Source organism: Papio anubis, chromosome 14, assembly GCF_008728515.1.
Source record: "Papio anubis isolate 15944 chromosome 14, Panubis1.0, whole genome shotgun sequence".
Lineage (NCBI taxonomy): Eukaryota > Metazoa > Chordata > Mammalia > Primates > Cercopithecidae > Papio > Papio anubis.
Window position 1 is genome coordinate 29,726,686 of NC_044989.1, and position 23,041 is coordinate 29,749,726.

Sequence of the window (23,041 nt, forward strand, 5' to 3'; positions counted from 1 at the left end):
AAATGCAAAAAAGAGCTCTTTAGACTGAAGGGAAATGATAAAATAGAAAATATTGAAACTTGAGGAAAAGGGAAGAGCAAAAGAAATGGTATATATCTGGACTGCTATAAAGGACTATTTTTCTTTTTAAAAGTTATTTAAAACATGCGTGACTGGTACACATATATATAAAATCTAGCAGGGATTTAATTATGTAGAAAGAACACAAATGACACCTGTAACAAAAAGTGGGGAGGAGGATAAAGGAACCTATATAATTGTAAGGCTTCTGTATTTTAATCAAAGTGGTAAAATATCAATTCTAAGTAGGATGTAAAAGACTCTCTCTATGTATGTATAAAACCTAGAGCAACCACTAAAATCTAAAATAATAGTACAAAGAGCTCTTGCCAAAAAACCAATAGATGAATTAACACTGAAATCCAGCCCCCAAAATTCTGATAACCCAAAACATGCCAAGAAAGTTATAAAAGTACAACAGAAAAGCAGGGGGACAAACATAAAAAACAAATAATAAAATGACAGACCGAATTCTAACCATATGAATTATAACATTACATACAAGTGGCCTAACACACCAAGTGAAAGGCAGAGACTGTCTTTTTAAAACACAAAATCCAACTATATACTTTCTAAAAGAAACCCATTTTTAATATAAATACATAGATTAAAAGGCTGGAGCAGATATATCATATAAGCACTAATTAAAAGAAAGCTGGGTTGACTATATTAAGATAATAAAATTAAACTTCAAAATATGAATATTACCAGGGATAAAAAGTGAAAAGTGATTTTTACATAATGATAGTCAAATCAGCAATAAGATATAACAATCCTAAATGTGTATGCATATAATAATAGATTTTCAAAATACATCAAGCAAAAACTAATAGAATTGAAAGAAGTAGGCAAAAGAAAAACTTGGAGACTTTAGCACTCCTCTATTTGTAATCCATATAACAGACAGGAAATCAGTCAGGATACAAAAGACCTGAATAACACTACTAAGCAAATTTACCTAATTGACACTGATTGAACACTCCACCCAACAATCGCAGAACACATGTTCTTTTCAAGAGCACATGGAACACTCATCAAGACAGAGTATACTCTGGGCCGTAAAGCAAACCCTGATAAATTTTAAATAACTGAAATAAAATCAAGCATGTTTTCAGACCATATTAGAATTAAACTAGAAATCAATAAATGAAAGATATCTAGAAAAAATGTTTGGAAATAAAACAATACACTTAGAAATAACTCAAGGGTAAAAGAGGAAGCCAAAAGGAAAATTATAAAATATTTTAAATTGAATGAAAGTGTGGGATATAAATAAAACTATTGTTAGAGGGAATTTATAGCATTACAACTTTATATTAGAAAAGAAGGATCTCAAATGAATGAACTAAGTTTTCACCTTAAGAAACCTAGAAACAAGATTTAAAAAAATTAAACCCAAGGCAAGCAAAATTAAGGAAAGCTAATAAAATAAGAGCAGAAATCAATGAAATTAAAATTTTAAAAATAGCAGAAATCAGTATCACCAAAAGCTGTTTCTTTGAAAAAAAAAATACAATTGCCAAACCTCTAGCCAGAATGACAACAAAGAGAGAAACAATGCAAATCACAAGTATGAAGTATGAAAAAGGGGACATAACTACCGACCCCACAAACAACAAAAAAAAGGAAATATTATTTCCTTCTAAGTTGCTGAATTAATGGAAGTTGTTCTGTTACAACTGGAAGTAAATCCCCTATAATTCCTGCTCCAGTCAACTTCTGGACTTGTACACAACATGTCTGTAACAGTTTTGAGATGTCCATTAACTGATGACTGGATAAACAAATTGTCATATGTTCATGCAATGGAATACTATTCAGCAGCAACAACAACAAAAATAAAACAGACCACTAACACATACAATAAAACAGATAAATCTTAAAAGCATTATTCTAAGTGAAAGAAGCTGGACACAAAAGAAAACACATTATATGATTTCATTTCTGTGAAAGTCCAGAACAGACAAAACTCATCTATTGTGATCAAAATCTAATCAGAAGTTGCCTGGAGCAGGGAGTGTAGGATGTTCTTGCGAAAGGTCGAGAAGGACCTTTTGGGGTTGATAGAAATGTTCCATATCCTAATTATGGTGGTGGTTGCCCAGGAGTGTGCATTTATCAAACAAATCAAACTATACACTTGAAATGGGCACATTTTATTCTATGTGAATCAGAATTCAATAAAGTTAAAAACAATAGCATATAATTTTAGCCTAGATTTAGAGTATAGATTTTGACACCAGGTCAGCATCCGTCCAAGCCCCAAATAGTCATGTGTTCACTCCCTTCTCCTTCCCCCACCCCCACCTCACTCTTTGTGTCATTGTTTGGTCTTTTATTCTATGTCTATGCATCTCAGTGTCTGGGAGATAATTCCCGCCTTCTCTCTTTCTGGGTTGCCTCTTATACATTCCTCTCTCAGTTTCTTCACTTATAACTTCATTGTTCTTCATCATTTTTTCTCTTTATGCAAATATATTTGTGTTTCTTTTTCTACTCCTTCTATAATTTTTCTCTAACAGTCCTGACTAAAAGGCCAAAAAGTTTTCAAAATTATTTATTTATTGAATAGTTTATTTTCTTTGTTAACTACTGAACATAAAAATCTTTATTTTTATTTAAAATTATTTTATTTATAAACAAAATTATTTATTAAAAAGTCTTACATGTAACTTACATAGCCCTTGGTTGTTCCTTTTACCTCTGTGGGTTAACGCCTTTACTTCCAAAAGACTTACCTTCCTTGCTTCAGGAAGAGTTTCTGAAGCATGGATTCTGTCCAACGAGGGCAAAAATATAATCAAGAGTTCAGGAAAGAAACTAACACTTGTTGAACACTAACCATGGGTTGGGATCTCCGATACGCCTTATCCCATTTAATTCTCAAAATATCTCTGGAAGTTGGGTGTTATTTTTCTCACTTTACAATTAAGGGAAGTTCAGAGAGAAGAAAATAAATAGCCTTGGGTCAGTAAATAAGAGAGTAGGACTTTAACCCCAGATCTGTGTCTTATTCTGTTCATTATTTGGAATAGATGGTTTTACTTTTAATTTCCCACAAATTGAACTCCTTGGTAGAAAAATAAGACGATGGATAAATATATGATGTTATTTTCGTACAAAGGGATACAACATAATGATAAAAAAGAATACTGTTATACACAACATTGATGAATCTCACAGAAATCATGTTCTGTAGGAAAAGACAAACACAAGAGTACGTTTGGTATGATTCCATCTACATGAAGTTCGAGAATAGTCAAAACTAATTGCTTACATACAAATCAGAAGGATGGTGACCTTGAGTGGAATGTGGATACAGACTGGAAAAGGACTGGAGAGAACTTTCTGGGGTGCTGGAAACACTCTGTATCTTTATCTGGGTGGTGATTATACAGATGTTACACATGCAAATTATCATTAAGTTATACAAGATTAATACTCTCAATACACTTTATTATACTTGTCATCCCTTAAATTTAAAAAAAATCATTTTCTGTTGTTAAAATAAAGGTTCCTCTGTCCCATTTTTAGACTCTTTGCCAGAAAAGTCTGAAATTGGGGAAAATGCTTTCAATGCAATGATGTCATTTTGAGAAGGTGTTATCCCTGGGGAGGGACACCTTTTCAAGCATACTGGGCTATTACTTGAACCCCAGGGCCTGGCTCAAAATCTAGGACTCTACACCACTGCTCCTAATGCCAAGGGTTAGCTGAAATCATGAATGGGTAAAGCAGGATCTCAGCACATTTTATTATCTTGTGCATTCACTTTTTTCTACTGCCTTAGAATAGTCCAAACTGGAACTTTCCACATAGGTGATCTTATACAATGCTGATAATGACTCCATGAGATAATTGAGACAAAGTCTCTATTATTTGCTTTCCAAAAGCAAGGAACAAAAATCTATGGGCTTAGCAAGTTTAAGAGAGTTGTAGAAGATTGCAAAGCTAACAAAAATTAAAGAACATCATAGAATTCAGGTCTTTGAGCACCTAATCTAGTGTTCTTCTCGCCACAGAACACTTACTTTAATTATCCGGGCTTAAAGGAGTCCTTTCCATATTCACCCTCATGAACTCACATTCCAGTGAAAACTAAATAAAAGATAAGTAGGGGTCAAAGAAAAATAGAATCAACGGTTCAATCTATCCTCATTTCCTTTGGCTAGTTTCCTGATTTCTTTAAGCCTGCCTAGATTTCCCTTGTCCTCTAACCTCATACCTTTTTCATACCTTCCTTTAGCTTTATTCTTACTCTAAGGAATTCTGACCGCCTACCACTCCATGTACCTGTTGTTACTTAGCCAGAAAGGTAAGGTGCAAGAAAAAAAAAGACTTAAATAACCAAGTGATTGGGTGTATCTTCCCCCAAGGGAGTTCTTCTCTGCCCACTTTCTGGAATATGTACACCACAACACAAAGCAAATCTAATAGAATTTCCTTGGGAAAGGACCCAAGCTCAGAACAGCCAGCTGAAAAATTCATCACAAAATTTACTGAAGAAAAATAAGCTATTCTGAAAAATACAGTTAATCAAAAAGCGTACTGAAGAATGCCTCCAACCTCCTCCACTACCTCACCACCAGGCCAACACTCCCTGCTCACATCTTGACCTCCGTGAAACAGCCCTGGTCATCACAAGGTTAAGAAACATTGGCCACACCCTAGACCACAGAGCAACACAATGGCTGTAAAGAAGAAGGAGTCCTTGATAGCTTTATTCTTAGCTCTCTCCATGTGATCCTGGACCTACAACCATCCTCACCCACGTGCCCTATTTTTTATCTACTCCCAAGTAGAGATGATGTTCACGTGCATCTTTTGGAGGCAATGGCTCAGCTATGGTTCATAAAAACCACCATGTACAAAATGCTCTGTGGATTCTTAGCCTCTTTTTTTAGATTGAGGGATCTTCCTGAGGCAGCCTCCCACTCAAGTCCCTGGGTTATCTATCTCCATGGCATCTCAAAGTTTAACTGCTCTTAATGTGCTCAGGTCCATTAATCAGTTGGTAATTTACATTTCTCTCCATATTCTCCACTTGGCAATGAATGGTGACGCTGAAAATATAGAAAGAACACATCTGGCCGGGCGCGGTGGCTCAAGCCTGTAATCCCAGCACTTTGGGAGGCCGAGACGGGCGGATCACGAGGTCAGGAGATCGAGACCATCCTGGCTAACACAGTGAAACCCCGTCTCTACTAAAAATACAAAAAAAATTAGCCGGGCGTGGTGGCGGCGCCTGTAGTCCCAGCTACTTGGGAGGCTGAGGCAGGAGAATGGCGGGAACCCGGGAGGCGGAGCTTGCAGTGAGCCGAGATCCCGCCACTGCACTCCAGCCTGGGCGACAGAGCGAGACTCCGCCTCAAAAAAAAAAAAAAAAAAAAAAAAGAAAGAAAGAACACATCTTCAGCTAATTACAATAAAGGAGTTACCAGAGGCCAGTAGTCCAGTGTCTCTAGACCTGGACAGAGCACTCTCAGTTAAGAAAGATCTGCCATCTGAAAATGATTCTGCTGTAACATCTCTATCTTGTTCTTCCTCCATCTTAACTTTCATACTTTCATAAAGTTAAGCCTTGGTTTCTTTCTGTAGAAAAAAAGAACAGGATTGCGAATATGCTGGTTGACCCTTTGAACTGAATCCAAAGTCAAAAGCCTTAGGAGAGGACATTAGTTCATGGGGAGGAAGTAAATACCATACATATCAATCCTCCTTTCCATGCATATTTCTGAGAAAGTCACCTTCCATGGTGAAATAGTAGAAACTACTACTCTTATAACTCTCTTCATTTCCCATACATCCCATCTTTCATCTCTTGGGAGTAAGAAGCTCGCTGAATGGAGAACCACAGCATCACAACTGCTGCTGCCAAGGTTGCCTCACATGGGCAAACATAGAGATTACAACTCCAGATGGCACCATTCAGACAGACTAGAATGTATATGGAACCCCTAGAGTTGTAGAGTGCACAGCTTGCATGATCAGATTCTGGAGTGCTGCTGTTGCTATTACATGAGAAAACCACAGTGGTTCATATTGATGAAGCACTTTATTTTTCATCAGGCATTGGGTTAAGGATGTGCACATATCATCTGATTTAATCCCCATGACAACACCTTGAACTATTACTAACCCCATTTAGGAACATTTAAGAACTATTACTATCCCTATTTTTCTAATGATAAAACTAGCCCTCAATGATTTCGAGGAATTTTTCCAAGCCCTGGCTATTGCCCACCAAATATTTGTTGCATGGCCTTCTAGCAAGGATACCGGACATTTTTTCACCTATTGACATGTCTTGCTCTTTGTAATCTGCACTTGGAGATGATTCCCTCAGGGGAAAGAACTCTGATTTGAAGGAAAGGGGAACTGTGGTTCTAGTCAGTATGAAAGTTTCCAGGTGTATACCACTTTGTACTATAAGACCTGGAAAAAGTATTACTAAATGTCTGGATTCCAGTTACTTCATTTACAAAATAAAGCAAACACTTGTCCTGCCTACCATAGGATTAATAACTAATAACAAATGTGAAAGTGCTTTATAAATTGTAAAGTTCCATATAACCATAACAGGACACTAATAACGATTATAAAGAAAGGCAAAATTTCCTTTACAGGTCAGACTGGAAAAATGTTCATGTTGTGAGGTTGTCAGGCAGTGATCCTGAGTGGCAGGGCACTGAGACTTCTGCTGAGCAAATCTCATTCTTTTCTCCTCCCACCTGCAGGCCAGTTCCTCCTGACTTTCGGCAGACCAACTTCCTTATAGATATCCTTTTCTCACTGTTGCCCAGGCTGGAATGAGGTGGCTCAATCTTGGCTCATTGCAACCTCCATCTCCCAGGTTCCAGCAATTCTCCTGAGTAGCTGGGACTAAGGCGCATGCCACCATGCCTGGCTAATTTTTGTATTTTTAGTAGAGACAGGGTTTCACCATGTTTGTCAGGCTGATCTCAAACTCCTGACCTCAAGTGATCTGCCCTCCTCAGCCTCCCAAAATGCTGGGATTACAGGCATGAGCCACTGCGCCCAGCCTAGACATCCATTTTTATTAATAATCACACTCTCCTCCCATGCCTTACACAAAAACCCTTCATGGACCTTCTTTCTCTTTTGAAAATTTTTGAAATGCTAAATTGGATGTGAATGAACTTCATCTTTCAAATGACAATATAGATTCTCAACATTTCAAGGGATTTTTAAGTAGCCAGTAGGAGTCCACCAAATCTAGAACTGATGACATCTTCTCAAGACACAGGTCACTTTCTGCCCTGCTCAGTGATGTTTTGTCACATACATTCACCCATAGATGTATCTTAGATACACAATTCTCTGGTGAGTGTGCCTCCCAGACCCCTGGATATACAGATCACACCTCAGAGAAATAATCGATGTTTAATTGGAGGGCAGGGAAGAATAAATTCAGTAATTTCAAAATACTTGTCATTAACAATTTTTTAAGTGCTTCTCACCAACTTCAAAGATGTACATGCAATTCTTTTATTTTCCTCTAAAAACACCAATGCCCAAAGCCTCCAGGGTTTGGATCATAAAAGGGTTTGGATCATGATTCCTTCCGCCATTCTGCATCCCAGCTCTCTGTCCTGTTGTGACTTCTCAATATTTGAAAATATAGAACTGATTAATTAGGAATGCTGCGGCTTGTCTGACCCACATCTCACCTGACTCCCCACTCCCTTGGAATTCCATTCCATAGTCAGAGGAAGGAATATCAACGTCAGAAAACAAGGTTTCCCTGATATCCAACCCGAAGTTTCCTTCTACAAGTATGATCCGATTACTTCCATGGGCCACGCTAAATAACTCCTCTCCTTCACTGCCACTCTCTCTTCAGAGATTTGTAGATTGTTACCATGGCTTTCCCTTCATCGCCATTTAGCCCAGCCATATATATTTAATTCTTTTCATCTTTCATCGTAAATCAGTCCCTTCAACTGTTAAATCAGCTCTCTGCTCTTCTCTGGACTAGTTCCAATTCTCCCAATTCACCTCCAATAACTGATATCCCTTCTGGGAGCTCCAATTTCCTCTCTATCCTCCTTTGCTTTCTCTGCCCACTCCAGAAATGAAATGGGAAGGAACTGACAGATATGGGAGGTCAAAGATGAGGTATATTGCATTGCATACATCTCTAAATTGCTCAGGCCTCTCCGTAGTACATGTAAAATCCCAAGTCATGTATCCACTTTCCTGGAGTGGGAGGGAGTGCTTACAGGGAAATAGGCCTCCTATCCCATGAGTCATCATCCCCTAGCCCTCTGCCTGAGTGATGGCAGAAACAGATCTCAAACCACCTGTAAGCCAGGATACAAACTGGAACTGTGGGCAACATGCCAGCCTTGCAGACAGATATCTTTTCTATGATTTGGGCTGTCCTAGGAGAGGCCAGAACCATTAATACAGTCCCAGAAACTGCCTCTTGCCCTCTTCTCCATGAATGGGTGAATTTGGGATCTGTCTCAGACTTGAAATGCTGATCCCATTTAAGAATTCACAGCAACCCACAAAGAAAAACCATTAGCATTTCATGCATTATAAGGCCTCTCAGACACCTTTCTGTCCTCTCAGACAGCCCAAATCACAAGCAATGCAAAGGTTTTGCTTTCTCCTAACTGGCACTTTTTCATTTTTACTATTTTAGTCATGGTCCTGCTCAGGTTTAGGAAGCTATCTTTGGTCTGAGCCAAATGCACTGCTCCAGACCCCTCACTACAAGACAAGGAAGAACAATCAGCTCTTCCCTCCCCACAAATAGCCCCATCAGCATCATTGTGTACCTCCAGACAAGACACTTGGGCAGACACTGGAAGAAATAAGCTGAGCTATGCCTACTTTCCCTCTGTATAATTGAAGAGCCCACATCATAGAAGAGTTAAATGCTTTTTCTGTAAATCAGAGCCTATATAAAAAGAATAAACCCATTTCTCCAAACATGATAAATAGCAAAATCAATCCCAGTGTCAGAACTTAACCTTGAATTTTCATAAGGAAAATGAATGGAACCATAATGATATATGTTGTCCGAAACACAGAACAAGGTATAGCAAAGTATATCTACTCCATGGGGATGTCTGCAGTGGAGCCTGTACCTGAATGAGGCTGGGGAGGCAATGATAATGTGAGAGAGGCTAGTCCTGCATGGCCAGCTGCCTAACTGCAGACAGCATATGTCCTCAGAGACAAGAGAGACCATGCTGTTCCAAGTATGATCACCACAAGGCCTGAAGTGCTTTTCAATAGGCTATCTGTCTCTCTGGAGGTCATGGGGAGCTCATCCAGTTACACTTAGTGTCTTATTTAATCCTATCAATAATCATTTGATTCCAATCCTGCTGAAAAATGCTTGGCCAAATTTTCTTGCCTTTTAATGGCAGAATCCTGGCTCCTACTGAAATCAGCATTGCTAGATGTGTCAAATGATGCATAAGAGCTTGGTCCAGCTGCCAAACGTACTGGGCCACTGAGGGAGGACTTGGGAAGACCACAATGCTTTCCTACAGTCAGTAGTAGAGAAGCCCTTGGAGCACAGGCCTTTCTACATAAACCTCCCCACTCAGCGGCTCCAGCACCTTATTTAAGACTTGAGTGGAGTATATTCTTTAAATGAAGTAAGTATGTGACTCTTCAGAGACACTCACTGATAGCTTCATGCAACCTACCTGTTTACAGTTGGCAGGTGTGGGGCTGTAGAAATGAGCCGTTTTGCCTGTCACCAACATCTGACAAGAGCTGATATAGACTGCTGGATTCTATGGTCATTTGATGAAAGGTGATGGGGAAGCTCCAGAGATGCTCATAGGCATGAAACTAGAAGATAATCTGCATTTCCAGAGAAGTCTTTTTATATCCATTACTAAAACACCGGGCACTAAAACAGAATGTTGCATGTATAAACCACACAAAACACAGTGACATTAAAGCCCAGCTGTTCTTTACAAAAATATCTTGGGTGGAACAACAGTATCAGTCTTCCATCTCAGTTCACTGAAGGCACTATCAAACTCATCAGTGCCTCTTAGGATGGACTATATAAATTCCAGCACTAAATGAAAAGGGCTCACTTTAGGTGCCAGTGCCACTAAGACTAATGCTGAAATGTGCATCTGCACTCTGTTTTTCTTGGGGGTCACATACTAGTATGTTTTCTGTGCAATGACTAGGGAAACTCAGCTTCTGAATATCCCTGCTGCAGAAGAATACTCATGTGTGGGTGTGTACGTGTGTGTGGACAAGCATGCAAGATACTTGTAGCTCTACAATGGGCCCTTTTCAATGCTTTCCATCCAATTAATATTAGACATTAGTAGCCAGTGGAGCATAAGAACTTCATTTATTTCTGATGATGAGAATGATAGAAAAGAAGCTGGGTTTGCTTGATGGAATCTGTGTTGGCTTTTTAAAAGCCTGATTTCTTTTCTGTGCCTTTCTCATTCATTTGCATTGTATATTTTATTCACAAGTCTTCCCCAGTTGTCTTACAAGAAGAACATCCATTCAAAACTACCTGGTTTTCCAGTCAAAGGATACTCTGGAAAGAGTTAGAAGTAAGTGCCTGCACACACACCCAACTCAGTGAAAATGGGAAGAAATAAGGGAGTAAATGGAACAGAAAAATCTCATTTTAGGAGTCTCCAGCAGGGAGATCTGCAGTGAAACAAGCCTGCCAGAGACTATCATCAAGAACTGCTGCTGACGTTCAAGCTAAGAATCAGAGGGGAAAGGAGGAGTGGGAAAAGGTAAGAAAAGCAGGAAAACCAACGATGGTTTCTCTCTGGCTTCTTAGTGACTCCCCAAAGGAATATTGACAACTTTCCTTCCTTCCTCCACACCTCCCTCCTGTCCTCTGTTCCTCAGTTTCTCTGGGGGCTCTTCCAACAACATGTAAGAGAAAGGATGAGTCTGAGAGTGCACAGCAGACTGGGTGGGGGTAGGAGGGGGAGAATAAATAAATAAAGAGGAGGCAATCCCTGGCAATACCTGCTCAAGCCAACGTTTGTCATGGGGACAGTTGGGTGAGGTTCCATAATATGAGGAGAAATTCTATATTCTTTGAGAAAGTGTACCATATTTCCCAAATCTGTGCCGGCCAGGAACAAGGGGGAGAGAAGGGCAATAGTTTTGACATCTACTACTAAACTTGGAACCTAGAAGTAATCGGGGCATTTCAACAGTCCCAGGGGCCCAGGAAGAGGGGCGCCCAATTTTGTCTGGGACTACGTATAAGTCCAGAGAAGAAGGCGCTCTGCCAAGAATATGAAACTTTTCTCCCAACTTGGTTGCTAAAGAGGAAGGAAGACCCCTCAACTGCTTTCAGAGAGAAAACAAGAAACTACCATCTGACTCAGGAAGGAGGTTTGCAGGAGGAAAGGGGACGAAGAAGCAGAGCTGAGGTTTTAGAAAGTGGGGTGGAAGTCAGGATTATTTAATGGTTGCATGTCAATGTGACTAAAAACACTAAATCTCAGCACACTTAGGAGGGAGCTGCTCACCAGTCCCGAAGATCTGGAAGAGAAGGCGGGGCTGGGAGGCGCGGATTGCCGCGGACAGCCTTCCCTCTCTGCCCACTTCCGACGCCTTCTTCTCGGGCATCAGGCGGATCCTCAGTCGCCCTTCGCCCTGGCGAATCCACCAACTGAACAGCTCGCTGAGGTTGAACTGGAGCAGCCCCACAGCCGCCTCCCCAGGGGGCCCGACGCAACCCTCCAAGATCGCCTCCTCGCCCAGCTCCAGCACCAGCTGCTTGGCACGCCGGAGCTTGCGCACCGAGCCGCCCTTCAGCACCCTGGACAGCGTCCGGGCCTCTGCCGGGGTGGGTGAGCCGGCTGTCCAGGAGACCCCGGGCGCCGGCCCCAGCAACCTGAGCAGCGGGGCGCAGTCCAGAGCGAGCGAGCCGCGCGCCTCGGGCCTGCCAGCCTTCAGCTCCGAGGGGGATGGCGGCAGCAGCAGGTCCCGGGCGTAGACACGGAAGAGTGAGGGCATTACGAAGTCCACTGCCAGACTCTTCCTCTGCAGGCGAGAGTAGCTGAGCGGCTCCCGGGGCTGCAGCGGCAGCCCCGCAGCTGGGGATCCCGTGCGCTGGCCGGTCCCCGTCCCAGAGCCCAAAGCTGCAGTGGAAAGCAGCAGCGGCAGCAGCCACAGGAGCCCGATGGTTCCCATCCCGCCGGAGGAAGCCGTTTACACTGCTCTCCAGGCCCAGCCTCGCCCTTCGCTCTCCCCTAGATGGGAAGAAGCTCTGAACAGTCCTTGGTACCCAGCGGCTCCTTCCACCTGATCTCCAGAGGACTGTGCGTGAGGGCAAGTCTCTTGCTTTCCCCTAACTGCACGGAGGCGAGCAGGAGTCTCAAGGAAACACAGCTGTAATCTCAGGGGCGAGTCCAGAGACCCTCAAGCACGCTGGGCTCACTGACTGGGACCTTGAGTCTCCTGCTCGCCACGCCGAGTGCCGCTCCCGCTCCCCCGTCTGTAGCTCGCTGCGCTCCGCACAGAGGAACTACTATGGTTGAAGGGAGGTGGCAGTTGGGTACCGTCCTCTCCTGCCCCCCGCGGTCGGAGCTGGGGTCTGTCCCCTCTCGGGGAAGCCTCCAATCTCCACAACTTTCCAGACTGAGAACGGCGGCTCCCAGCTGCTGCACGCTGTCCTGGCCGCCTCCTGCGTTCCTTTTGGCTCCTCCGAGCTCCTCTGCCCGGTCTGGGTGGGATCCGACGACGGGGGCTGCCTTCTCGCGCACCCTCAAGCTATCTCTCCGCTGCGGGAAGGCTTCGGACTGCTCTGCCCGCTGAACTTCTGGGCGTGAATCCGAACCCCCGCGCTGCGCAAGTTTGCAGCGTCCTTGCTGTCGCCCGCGCCTCGCTCGGTTCCTCAGAGTTCGCAGGCACCGGAGCGGCCCCGGCGGCAGCAGCTGAGGGCGTTCAGGGCAGGGGCTCCCAAAATCTTGCCGCCCCCTCCTCACCCATCATCAGCGCCCGCAGCTTTGGGTAGCCGGCCAGAGGGCGGCCGGAAAGCACATCGGTGCCCCGCCACCCTCCGAACAGAGGCGGCGGGAGGTACCAGCTGCTACTGCCGCTGCCGCCCCCAGAGCTGCTGGATCGCATCTGCCTGGGCGCCCGCCACTTGCAGCTGGCGGAGCCGCGCGAGCGCGCGCAGGGAGGGGGCGGGGCCCGGAGGGGGCGGGGCTCACGAGCCAACTCCGCGCCGCGGCCCGACCCGCCCCACTCGCTCCCTCCAACCAATGGCGTGGCTCAGTCGGCTCCTATGCAAATCTGCAGAGGCCTCGGCATTCATTGAGAAAAGCAGTGAGCCCGCCCCATCCGCCCTCCGTCCCTCTCCAGTCTCTAGTTCCTTCCCCTCCTCCAGATTCCCTGCCCTATTTCTCTGCAGTGTGAAAGGGAGCAAATGTGACAACTGGAAGAGGCCTTTGCAATCAAGCACTCTCCCTAATTATACATTTAAGAGATTAAACGGGTCCGACTTCGGAAAAACAGGTTCCAGAATAAAATTGGAGGCGAAGGGAAGGGAGGAGGGAGTGGGGAGGGGGTGGCAGCGCGACACTGGCAAATCTGAGAACAGCTTGTATTAGGGCCCTGAGACAGAACATTCTCTGACCCATCTATTATTTGAATGCATTCCTGGGAACTTAGGAGTCCCGCCGTTCACACAGGAGAATCTGGGAGTCGGGGGGCAGACAGGGATGGATGTTCTTGGTCTGGCAGAGTTGTTCTGCAGCTACAACAAATACATTTCGGACCCCTGTCAGTCACTCCGTTTTCTCAGAATGGTGTCTGAACATGTGCAACCTCCCTAGTCCCTGCAAGGTAAACATTTTAATTCCAGTTTTACAGATGCAGAAACTGAGTTGCAGAGCATTTAATTGCTTGCCCACAATCTTGGGAATGAGCGTTCAGAACCTTAGGCCTTTTTTAACCACCTGTAGTGGCCATACCTCTCCTCTCCCTTTCCTTTCGTCTCTCCTGAGCTGCCAATGCAGAACTCAGATAATAGCTGTTTTTATAACAAGTGGTTCACTAGATCCTCAGACAAAACTACCATCTTTGGGTCACACAAATCCCCTTGATTCCTTCTTGAAGGCTGGTTGTCAGGCCTTGAGCTGACTGTTGAAGCTAAGAATGAGGCAAGATCCTCTCTGGAGCTCACAGCCTGGCGGGTAGCACAGGAGTTTTCTCATAGGATCAGAGCACAGTGTCACATTGAACCTCCCTCACCGAGCTCCTGGGGGCCGCAGTAATTTGCCTACCACCCCACAGGAGATAGTGGCCAAGTGGAACCTCTGTTCTTCTAGGAACTGGGCTCTTTCCAGCTTTGTGGCAATGCCTTTGGCAAGTGGAAGACCCAGTAACAAAGGAATATTGATTCTCGGTATGGCTTTCTTCCGCTCTGTGTTTGGCAACTCACTTAATTTGACAGGCATCTGCCCTCTCTCTGGAAGTCACACTGGATACACTGACTTTACAAGTTTTAGGGCAAATAATTATCTCACCCAAGGAGAAGAAAGTATGTTCCTATCTTGGTGGAGGAAGGGAGGAAAAGAAAGAAAAGGGGGAGGAAAATGCTACAGTAGTTAATACTTTCCTAGTACAATATATGTTTGATTTTCATCAGATTTTTCTGACATACCTACTGGAAGAGGAATTTTTATTTGAAATATAAAAAATGACTAAAACTCCAGCCTTTCCCTATTTCTCTATACAATTCTTGACCAAAGGCATTACTGACTCCAGTAATTTGTCGTTAACTGTGAATTGTCTGCTGCACCCAATGGCCACTAGGAGGCTGCAGAGACTTGAAACTTTAAATGAGCTGCCAGGGTTTAACATTCTCTAATAATGCCCCTGTCCATTGCTTTTGCACCTCATAGACACAAGAGTCTCAATTAATTCTCATGATGTATACATTGTCTCAAACTTTTCCCAAGGAAAAATAAGTGCCTTTCCCTGTAGATTAGATCACACTAAATCTCAAAAAATTTCTTTTTTAGGTAATTTTTTTTAAAGGAGGCAGGAATTAATACTGATAATCTACCAGGCACTAATGTACACATCTGTAGACGTGTGGGTGTCTAACACATCACACAGCTTTTTGGGAAAGGGTATATGTTGTTATTGCTATTACAGAGATAAAACAATTAAGACTCAGAGAGGCAAAATAATTTGCCCAAGGTAAAACAGCAAGTAAATAACAGGGTTGGAATTCAAACCAGTGATTCTTTTCCTCCAACATTTACACAACCCACTGAGAAAAGTTAGGGCTTTAACTCATGCCCAGAGTTATAATTTAAACACCCCTATCCTATATAATTTCCATCAAAAGGATGGGAGACAGGAAAATGAATTTAAGAGCACATAGGGGAAACAGAGATGGAAAGATAAAAAAGTGTGAGCAATGATTGCTAACACATCTTGTGCACTTATTACGATCTATTTCAAAAAGGCTTTCATTCACTATCTCATTTAATATTCCTAGTAACACTCTGAGGAAAAGCAATAGTACCTCACAAATAGAAGCTCAGGGAGGTTAACTCCCCGACAAAGTTACACAGGTAACTAGAGCTGAACCTGGATACCTAAGAAGTTCATGCTCTTCAATTCTGGATGACCTCACAATAGAGAAAATGAGATGAGGTAAAATGGAATGAGGTGAGCCAAGATCAACAGAGGAAGAAGCTGAAAGATCAAATCAGAGAGATGGGGAGTGGACATGGCATAGATTCTGACATAGATACTGGAATCCCCAAGAGACAATTAAGTGAGGTGGGCTGCTCTGAGTCACCTTGCAGATGACTTGGGCCATTGGGCTGGGGAAGGAGGAATGTGAGTTGACCATGTGCCAAGAGAGGAAGTGGCCAAAGAGGACATTGAGACCACCAACACCCTCCTCAGGAAACTCCCAATTTCTGGAAAGGGAAAAGTGAACAACTCAGTCAAGAAGGTACATAAATTCTCTATAAAGGAAATAATAACAAAAATGACATGACAAAATCAGCAACGTGACTTAAGGTAAAACACATCTCACAACTGCAAAATCTGATTAGGACCTATAGGATCAATCAAGTTAGGCATTTTGTTGGTCAACAGATACTCCTTGTGTACCTAATGTATACAGGATGTTGTTCTACGTTCCAGGAATTTTTTGCTCTGGACAAAATAAAAGGTCCTTCACCTTCAGAAGCTTACACTCTAACGATGAGAGACAGATAATAAATGTGCAAGCACATAAAGTAATTTAAGATAATAATAGGTGCTATAAAAAACAAAATAGGGCCATGCAGTAGATGACTTGGAACAGTGGGTGCGGGTGCTGCCCTAGGTCTAGCTTCATAGTTGGAGAAGTCCTCTTTAAGGAGGTTAGAGTTAAGTCTTGATTGTTGGGAAAGAGGCAGTCAAGAAAAGCTTATGAGAGACGACATTCTAAGCAAAGGAATACCACATGTAATGGTCCTGAGACGAGAATTGGTTTGCATGTCCAGGAGACAGTGAGAAATCAATCTGGCTGGAACAGATTGATAGTGAACAGAAGACAGAAAGGTGTAGGTGCAGTCAAGGTCTAGATCTTCTACAGTTGGATAGGCCATGGTAACAAGTTTGCATTTTATTTTGATTGCAATGGGAAGACACTATTTTAGTGGAAAGTCTCATACTCAGATTTATGCTGTAGACCTGCACTGTCCAATATGGTAGCCATTAGTCATATGTGGCTATTGAACACATGAAATATGCTTAATCCAAACTCAAATGGGCTGTAAGTGTAAAGTACACACCATATTTCCAATATTTAGTATGAAAAAATACATAAAATCTCTCCTTAGTATTTTTCATATTGATTACATGTTTAAATGATAATATTTTGGGTATTATCAGGTTAAATAAAACATATTATTCCAGTTAATTTTACTTTATTAAATTAATTTTACTTTATTTAACGTAGCTAGCATTCTGGGCTTGGCCAAGAGTTTTAACTCTTGGCCTTATCTCTCCTACTTAAAACTGGACTATAATCTCTTTCTGACAAAGTTGTTGTGACAATTAAATATAGCAAATGCGAAAATTCCTAAGGGCATGATAGGTACCCCTTACCTTCACTAAGCTAAAGCAAGTCAGTAATCATGGTCAACTATCAAAAATAAGGACAGGATACAATTGTATTTTGGCTGGGGGAAAACATGTGTTATGAGAGAGAGAGAGAGAGAGAGATAAGAAGAAGAAGAAGGAGGAGGAGAAGGAGGAGGAAAGGAGGAGGAGGAAAGAAGAAGGAGCAGCAGGAGGAGCAAGAGGAGCAGTAGCAGCAGGAGGAGCAGCAGGAGGAGCAAGAGGAGCAGTAGCAGCAGCAGCAGGAGGAGGAGGAGAAGGAGGAGCGGCAGCAGCAAGCAGGAGGGAGGTGAGGTGCTAAGGCATTTGGAAACCCATGACCAAAGGAGCTAATCCTGGGCCAAGAGCAAGAATTGGAACCCAGAAGAAACATTCAAATGAACCAAGACTTACGTTCAGGAAAGTAGATTTTCATCCCAGCCTTTCTTCTCAGAGGCTCTGTGACTTTGGGAAAACCTTTGGCTTATCCAGACTCCTGTTTCAAAGTAGAAGAAAGGACCAAGTATAGTCTTTAAGATACAAGTCCTAAATCCTCTGTAAGATTCTTCAACTGGCCAAAAGGCCTCATTCAAGACTGGGTAACAGAGTTGACAGGTACTAGAATAAGACTGTGAGTTTCCAGCACAATTAGGAAGAGAGCTTGGGCCCAATGCTGGACAGAGGAAAAACAAAACCAGGATTTCTTTTAAAATATGCTCTGCCACTTGGGCAAGCCTAAGCTCTGAATCTGTAGCCTGACATTGTTGACCAGTCACATACAAGATATCTTGTAAGGATCGGCATGCTACAATGAGAGTAGTTAAAGTCATTAAATATTAATTTAATCACTCTTTATTAAGCACCTACTATGTGCTTTGCTCTATGTGATGTGCCATGGAGAGAGACTATGGTGAATAAAACAGTCTAGGTTCCACTTTTACACTGTTGGTGAGAGCGTAAATTAGTTCAACCATTGTGGAAGACAGTGTGGCAATTCCTCAAGGATCGAGAACTAGAAATACCATTTGACCCAGCCATCCCATTACTGGGTATATATCCAAAGGATTATAAATCATGCTACTATAAAGACATATGCACACATATGTTTATTGCGGCACTATTCACAATAGCAAAGACTTGGAACCAACTCAAATGTCCATCAATGATAGACTGGATTAAGAAAATGTGGCACATAAACACCATGGAATACTATGCAGCCATGTAAAAGGATGAGTTCGTGTCCTTTGCAGGGACATGGATGCAGCTGGAAACCATCATTCTCAGCAAACTATCACAAGGACAGAAAACCAAACACCGCATGTTCTCACTCATAGGTGGGAATTGAACAATGAGAACACTTGGACACAGGGCGGGGAACATCACACACTGGGGCCTGTTGGGGGCTGGGGGGCTGGGAGAGGGATAGCATTAGGAGAAATACCTAAAGTAAATGACGAGTTAATGGGTACAGCAAACCAACATGGCACATGTATACCTATTAACAAACCTATGTGTTGTGCACATGTACCCTAGAACTTAAATTTATAATTTAAACTTATAATTTAAAAAAATATATTAAAAAACAGTCTAGGTTCCTACTATCATGGGGCGTTGATAAAATTAAATGAAAAATACCCAGAGTACAAAATAGAATCCACACCTATGCTACAACTCAGCAGAAAGTAAAAATACAAAAAATAACTGGAGGAAAACATTGAAAAATAGATTTGGATGGCAGAATTATGAGTGACTTTTTTTCTTTTCCTTTTTTTTTTTTTAACAAATGACTTTTAATAGTTTTGCAGAACACATAGTAATAGAATCTGATCCCCATAAAGAAATTAGAGTAGCTAGGTTATGATGTAATGACAATCACCAACCCCCACCCCTCTAAATCTAAATAAATTAAAAACAATATATTGAAGGCCGAGGCAGGCGGATCACAAGGTCAGGAGATCGAGACCATCCTGGCTAACACGGTGAAACCCTGTCTCTACTAAAAATACAAAAAATTAGCCGGGCATGGTGACATGCGCCTGTAGTCCCAGCTACTCGGGAGGCTGAGGCAGGAGAATGGCGTGAACCCAGGAGGTGGAGCTTGCAGTGAGCCGAGATCGCGCCACTGTACTCCAGCCTGGGCGACAGAGTGAGATTCCGTCTCAAAAAAAAAAAAAAATTTATATATATATATATATATATATATATATATATATATATATATATATGTTCTTCTCATAATCCATGTCTATTTCGGGTGAGCTGAGGGCTCTGATCATCATAGTCACTTAGAGATCCGGGCTGAGGGAGCACCCACTCTTGTGAACTTGCAGGGTCTTGCACGCACATGTAAATCCTCCAGCCTGGAAATGGCACATGTCACTTCCATTCACAACTCTGGCTGGGAAGATTTACATCATCCCACGAGAGGGCCTGCAAGGTGGAGAGTCAGAAATATCTAGCAAATGGGCTTACCAACTCCCAAAGAAGGGGAAGACCTGCAAGCATTGCATTAGATGGCTTAGACTAGGAAGGGTCCGGAAGACTAGAGTTACCCGGAGAAAAAACAATGACCTCAACTCCCCAGGGATCCACAGTCCAGCTGAGGAGCCCAACCATCACCAGAGAGCACAATCTCTCCTCGACATGCTTCAGTCTGTGAATACATCATCGTGGAAACAATGAGAGTTACCTGGCAGCTTGATAAGAGGTGGCATAGACACAAGAAAAGCCTTTCCCAGACACCAAAGAGTGACAGCTTTCTCCTAAAAACTAGAAACCACCTCACATCTACAGAAGAGGGGAGAAACAGCAAGAGAGACAGAAGCACACTGTGTCCACCACTGAACATTTCACAGCAATCCCTGTTCTTGCCAAAGCACAGTACATCAGGGAAGAGCGGTGGGAGCTATTACGAACGAACAAGTGTTGGTCTTACCACCTGCTGCTATGCTAACACGCTCTTGCCTTTTTAAATATCCTTTTGAGCTGAGGAAGATGAAAGAAACCCTTTTCGGGTAATTTGGTTATCGACACAGCCTTCTTGAAAAGCCTTTTAAAGGGCTCCAAACCCACGTGCAGTAAGTATCCTCTCCATGTAGTTCTCTCTGCCTTGCAGCCAGAACTGTGGTCTGTGACCTTTAGTGGCTTCAGGGAGAAGCCTTTGGTGTCTTAGAACTTAGACATGTCTGTGAGGTGGATCAGATCAACTGTAGGCAAGTCAATCTCTGAGCAATAGATTACATGTAATTGACCTGCTGCAGTTGTCAATTGCACAAATAATGATCAAATAAAAGACAGCTCGCGCCGGCCAGTCTAATCTGATCTATCATCTCCCATATGCATTGTCATGCCCAGGCCTCTGTCCTTGCCTTCCTTTCTTATCCGGACCCTAGGATGGCAGAACACCTTTGACTGAGCCCCATCCCCATTCAGAGACCAATCTTGGTTCTAACTAGGAGGAATTAAGACCACGCAGCTCAACATCAACTCCCTCTCATATTAATTCCCCTCTCACTTTGAATCCCATTTCTAATAAATTGAGTGAATCCTATTTTTTCTTGCCTCTATGACCAAGCCACACCCTGTCCCTAATTTCTTAAAAGACTGTTTCTTAGCATTGTTCTTATAGGACCCTCCTCCTAGGCAGTGCCCTTTCTCTGAGGTCTGCTACCCCCTAACTGGCTTCCATGATGCCAGTCCCTTGCTGGCCCAGCTGTGTGCACACCAGGTCCGAGGCCTCTCTTTGAGAAATAAACTAGAGTTACCTATCTCTCCTCCCTTTTCCCTTTCTTGTGATTATGCCGACAGCCAAGGGGGCATTATTAATTACCATGGGACCTCAAGTCATAGCCATAGCTGATTAGATCAGAGGTGAACACCTGACTCCAGGGAAGCAAAGCCCCGGGCCAGGTTGAACCAATCAGCTTTTCTCTCCAAACTTTGAACTAGGAATCCCAGACTGTGTGGAGCTGACATTTGAGTCATGTCAATAGTGAAGCACCTAAACGCCCCAGAACTGGCGGTTTCCATCAGATCTGTGATCTTATAATGAACGCCTCACCTTGAGAAAATTTGGGATGGACTTTGCTCCTGGCAAATCAAACTAAGACAAGCTGGAACTTGCCCTTTCCCACTCACTGGTCCCTCTTGGCACTGACTCCCTACATAGGCCCCACCTAATCACTCTTCTCAAAGTCTCATGGGTATCTGACCCCAGCACCTGTCTACCCTGGTATCCAGGACTGGCCTTGTCCATCCCATTGTGACAGAACCCCAGAGTCCGCTGCTGTCACCCCTTGCTGATTGTGAACTGAGTACCCAAGTGGATTTGACCAGCATTTGGGAAACATAGGTCCATCATAACCATATTTTCAGAGCCACCAATCTAAAGACACAGTCGGATGGGACTTTTGTATACAGTACATTTCCACATATGAGGCAATTTGGGAGAAACAGCTTGGATGCTACGATGCCAATATCTTGCAGATATTTCAAAGCTTTTTGGAAAATAAAGTTACATCAAGGCTGACCAAACACATCCAGGATACAAGGTTGTATCACCACCGGCCAATATCTGCACCCCCAGCTGGTAGGACAACAGTCCTGTACACAGGGAGTGACATCAGTGTCAAAAGGGAAAAGCCCCCTCTGTGTCTACTTCCCCTTTCCAAGTCCCAAACCCTGCCTTATGGCTCCTGATGGCTTAGCAGCCAGTATGGCCCAGTCAGTCAGTCCCAACCCTGCAAAACAGACCCTCAACTCTCCCACCAGTCCAAGATGTCTGGCCCTGTGGTAATAGCCGCACTCTGGAGTCCTGCTCATTACTTTGAAAATATGTCCACTGGTGTTAACCAGCCTCAAAAATGGTCCCACATTCTCATATTTGTACACCTGTCCATTGCCTTCCCACAGTGACTAGGGCTAACCAGTGTCACCAATAGGATAGACAGAAATGAGAGTATGATTTCTGAGTTTGGTCATAAAAGACACTTTGGCTCTCTTGGATCACTTGCTCTGAGGGAAGCCAGCTGCCATGCTGTAAGGATGTTTAAGAAGCCCTGTGGACAGGTTCATGTGGCAAGGACTCCTTGCCAAGAGTCAGCCGTAACTTGCCAGGCATGTGAATGAGCCATCTTGGAAGTAGATGCTCCAGCCCCAGACAAGCCTTCAGATGCCTGGAACCTCAGCCAATACCCTGACTATAACCTTGTAAGAGACCCTGAACCAGAATCATCTACTTAGGTCAGGTTTTTGACTCATATAACCTGTGAGATAATAAATATTTATTGTATTTTTGATGGCTAAGTTCTAGATAAATTTGTTTTGCAGTAATAGATAACAGATATACCACTTCTTCCTGTTCACCAGGTTCCTCTGTCTTTCCCTTTACCTGTGTCCCCAGCCAGGCTGTGCCATTGCAGGTCAATCTGCCACAGCTGGTGCCACATGTACCCAAATGTCCACCAGGACAGGACTCATCACCACAGGCTATAGCCAGGGGCAGGAAACCCCCTCAAAAATACTTCACTGTTCCCTTAACACCTGCGGCTGAAGCTACACAGCCCCTCATATTCCTGGGAAGGAATCCTTTAATTGTTTTTTCTTTTATAGAATTTTCTTTCTGATTATAAAAGTGATACATATTAATTGTGGGAAATTTGGAAAATTCAGAGCTGTGTTTAAAAGAAAGTTTAAATAACCCACATTCTTACCACCTAAAAGGAATGACTCAAAATTTTGTTATAGTTCCTTCCAGTATTGTTTTAAGCCAGAATCATTTGGTTGATGCAAAGTTATACCCTGTGCTACTTTTTAACTTAACATTATATTGTAAGCATTTTCCCATATCACAGAACATTCAAGGGATTTATGG

General features: G+C 43.1%; 1 protein-coding gene across 1 annotated transcript in view; it reads right to left on the reverse strand.

Annotated features, from left to right (window-relative positions):
• ALK (ALK receptor tyrosine kinase) overlaps nucleotides 1-12,264 on the reverse strand; it is a 749,759-nt gene extending 737,495 nt beyond the window's left edge. The window contains exon 1 of the mRNA XM_017947405.3: nucleotides 11,580-12,264. Within this exon, the coding sequence (XP_017802894.3) occupies nucleotides 11,580-12,246 (667 nt within the window). The 5' untranslated portion in view covers nucleotides 12,247-12,264. The remainder of the gene's footprint in view (nucleotides 1-11,579) is intronic.
• Nucleotides 12,265-23,041: the final 10,777 nt, after the last annotated feature.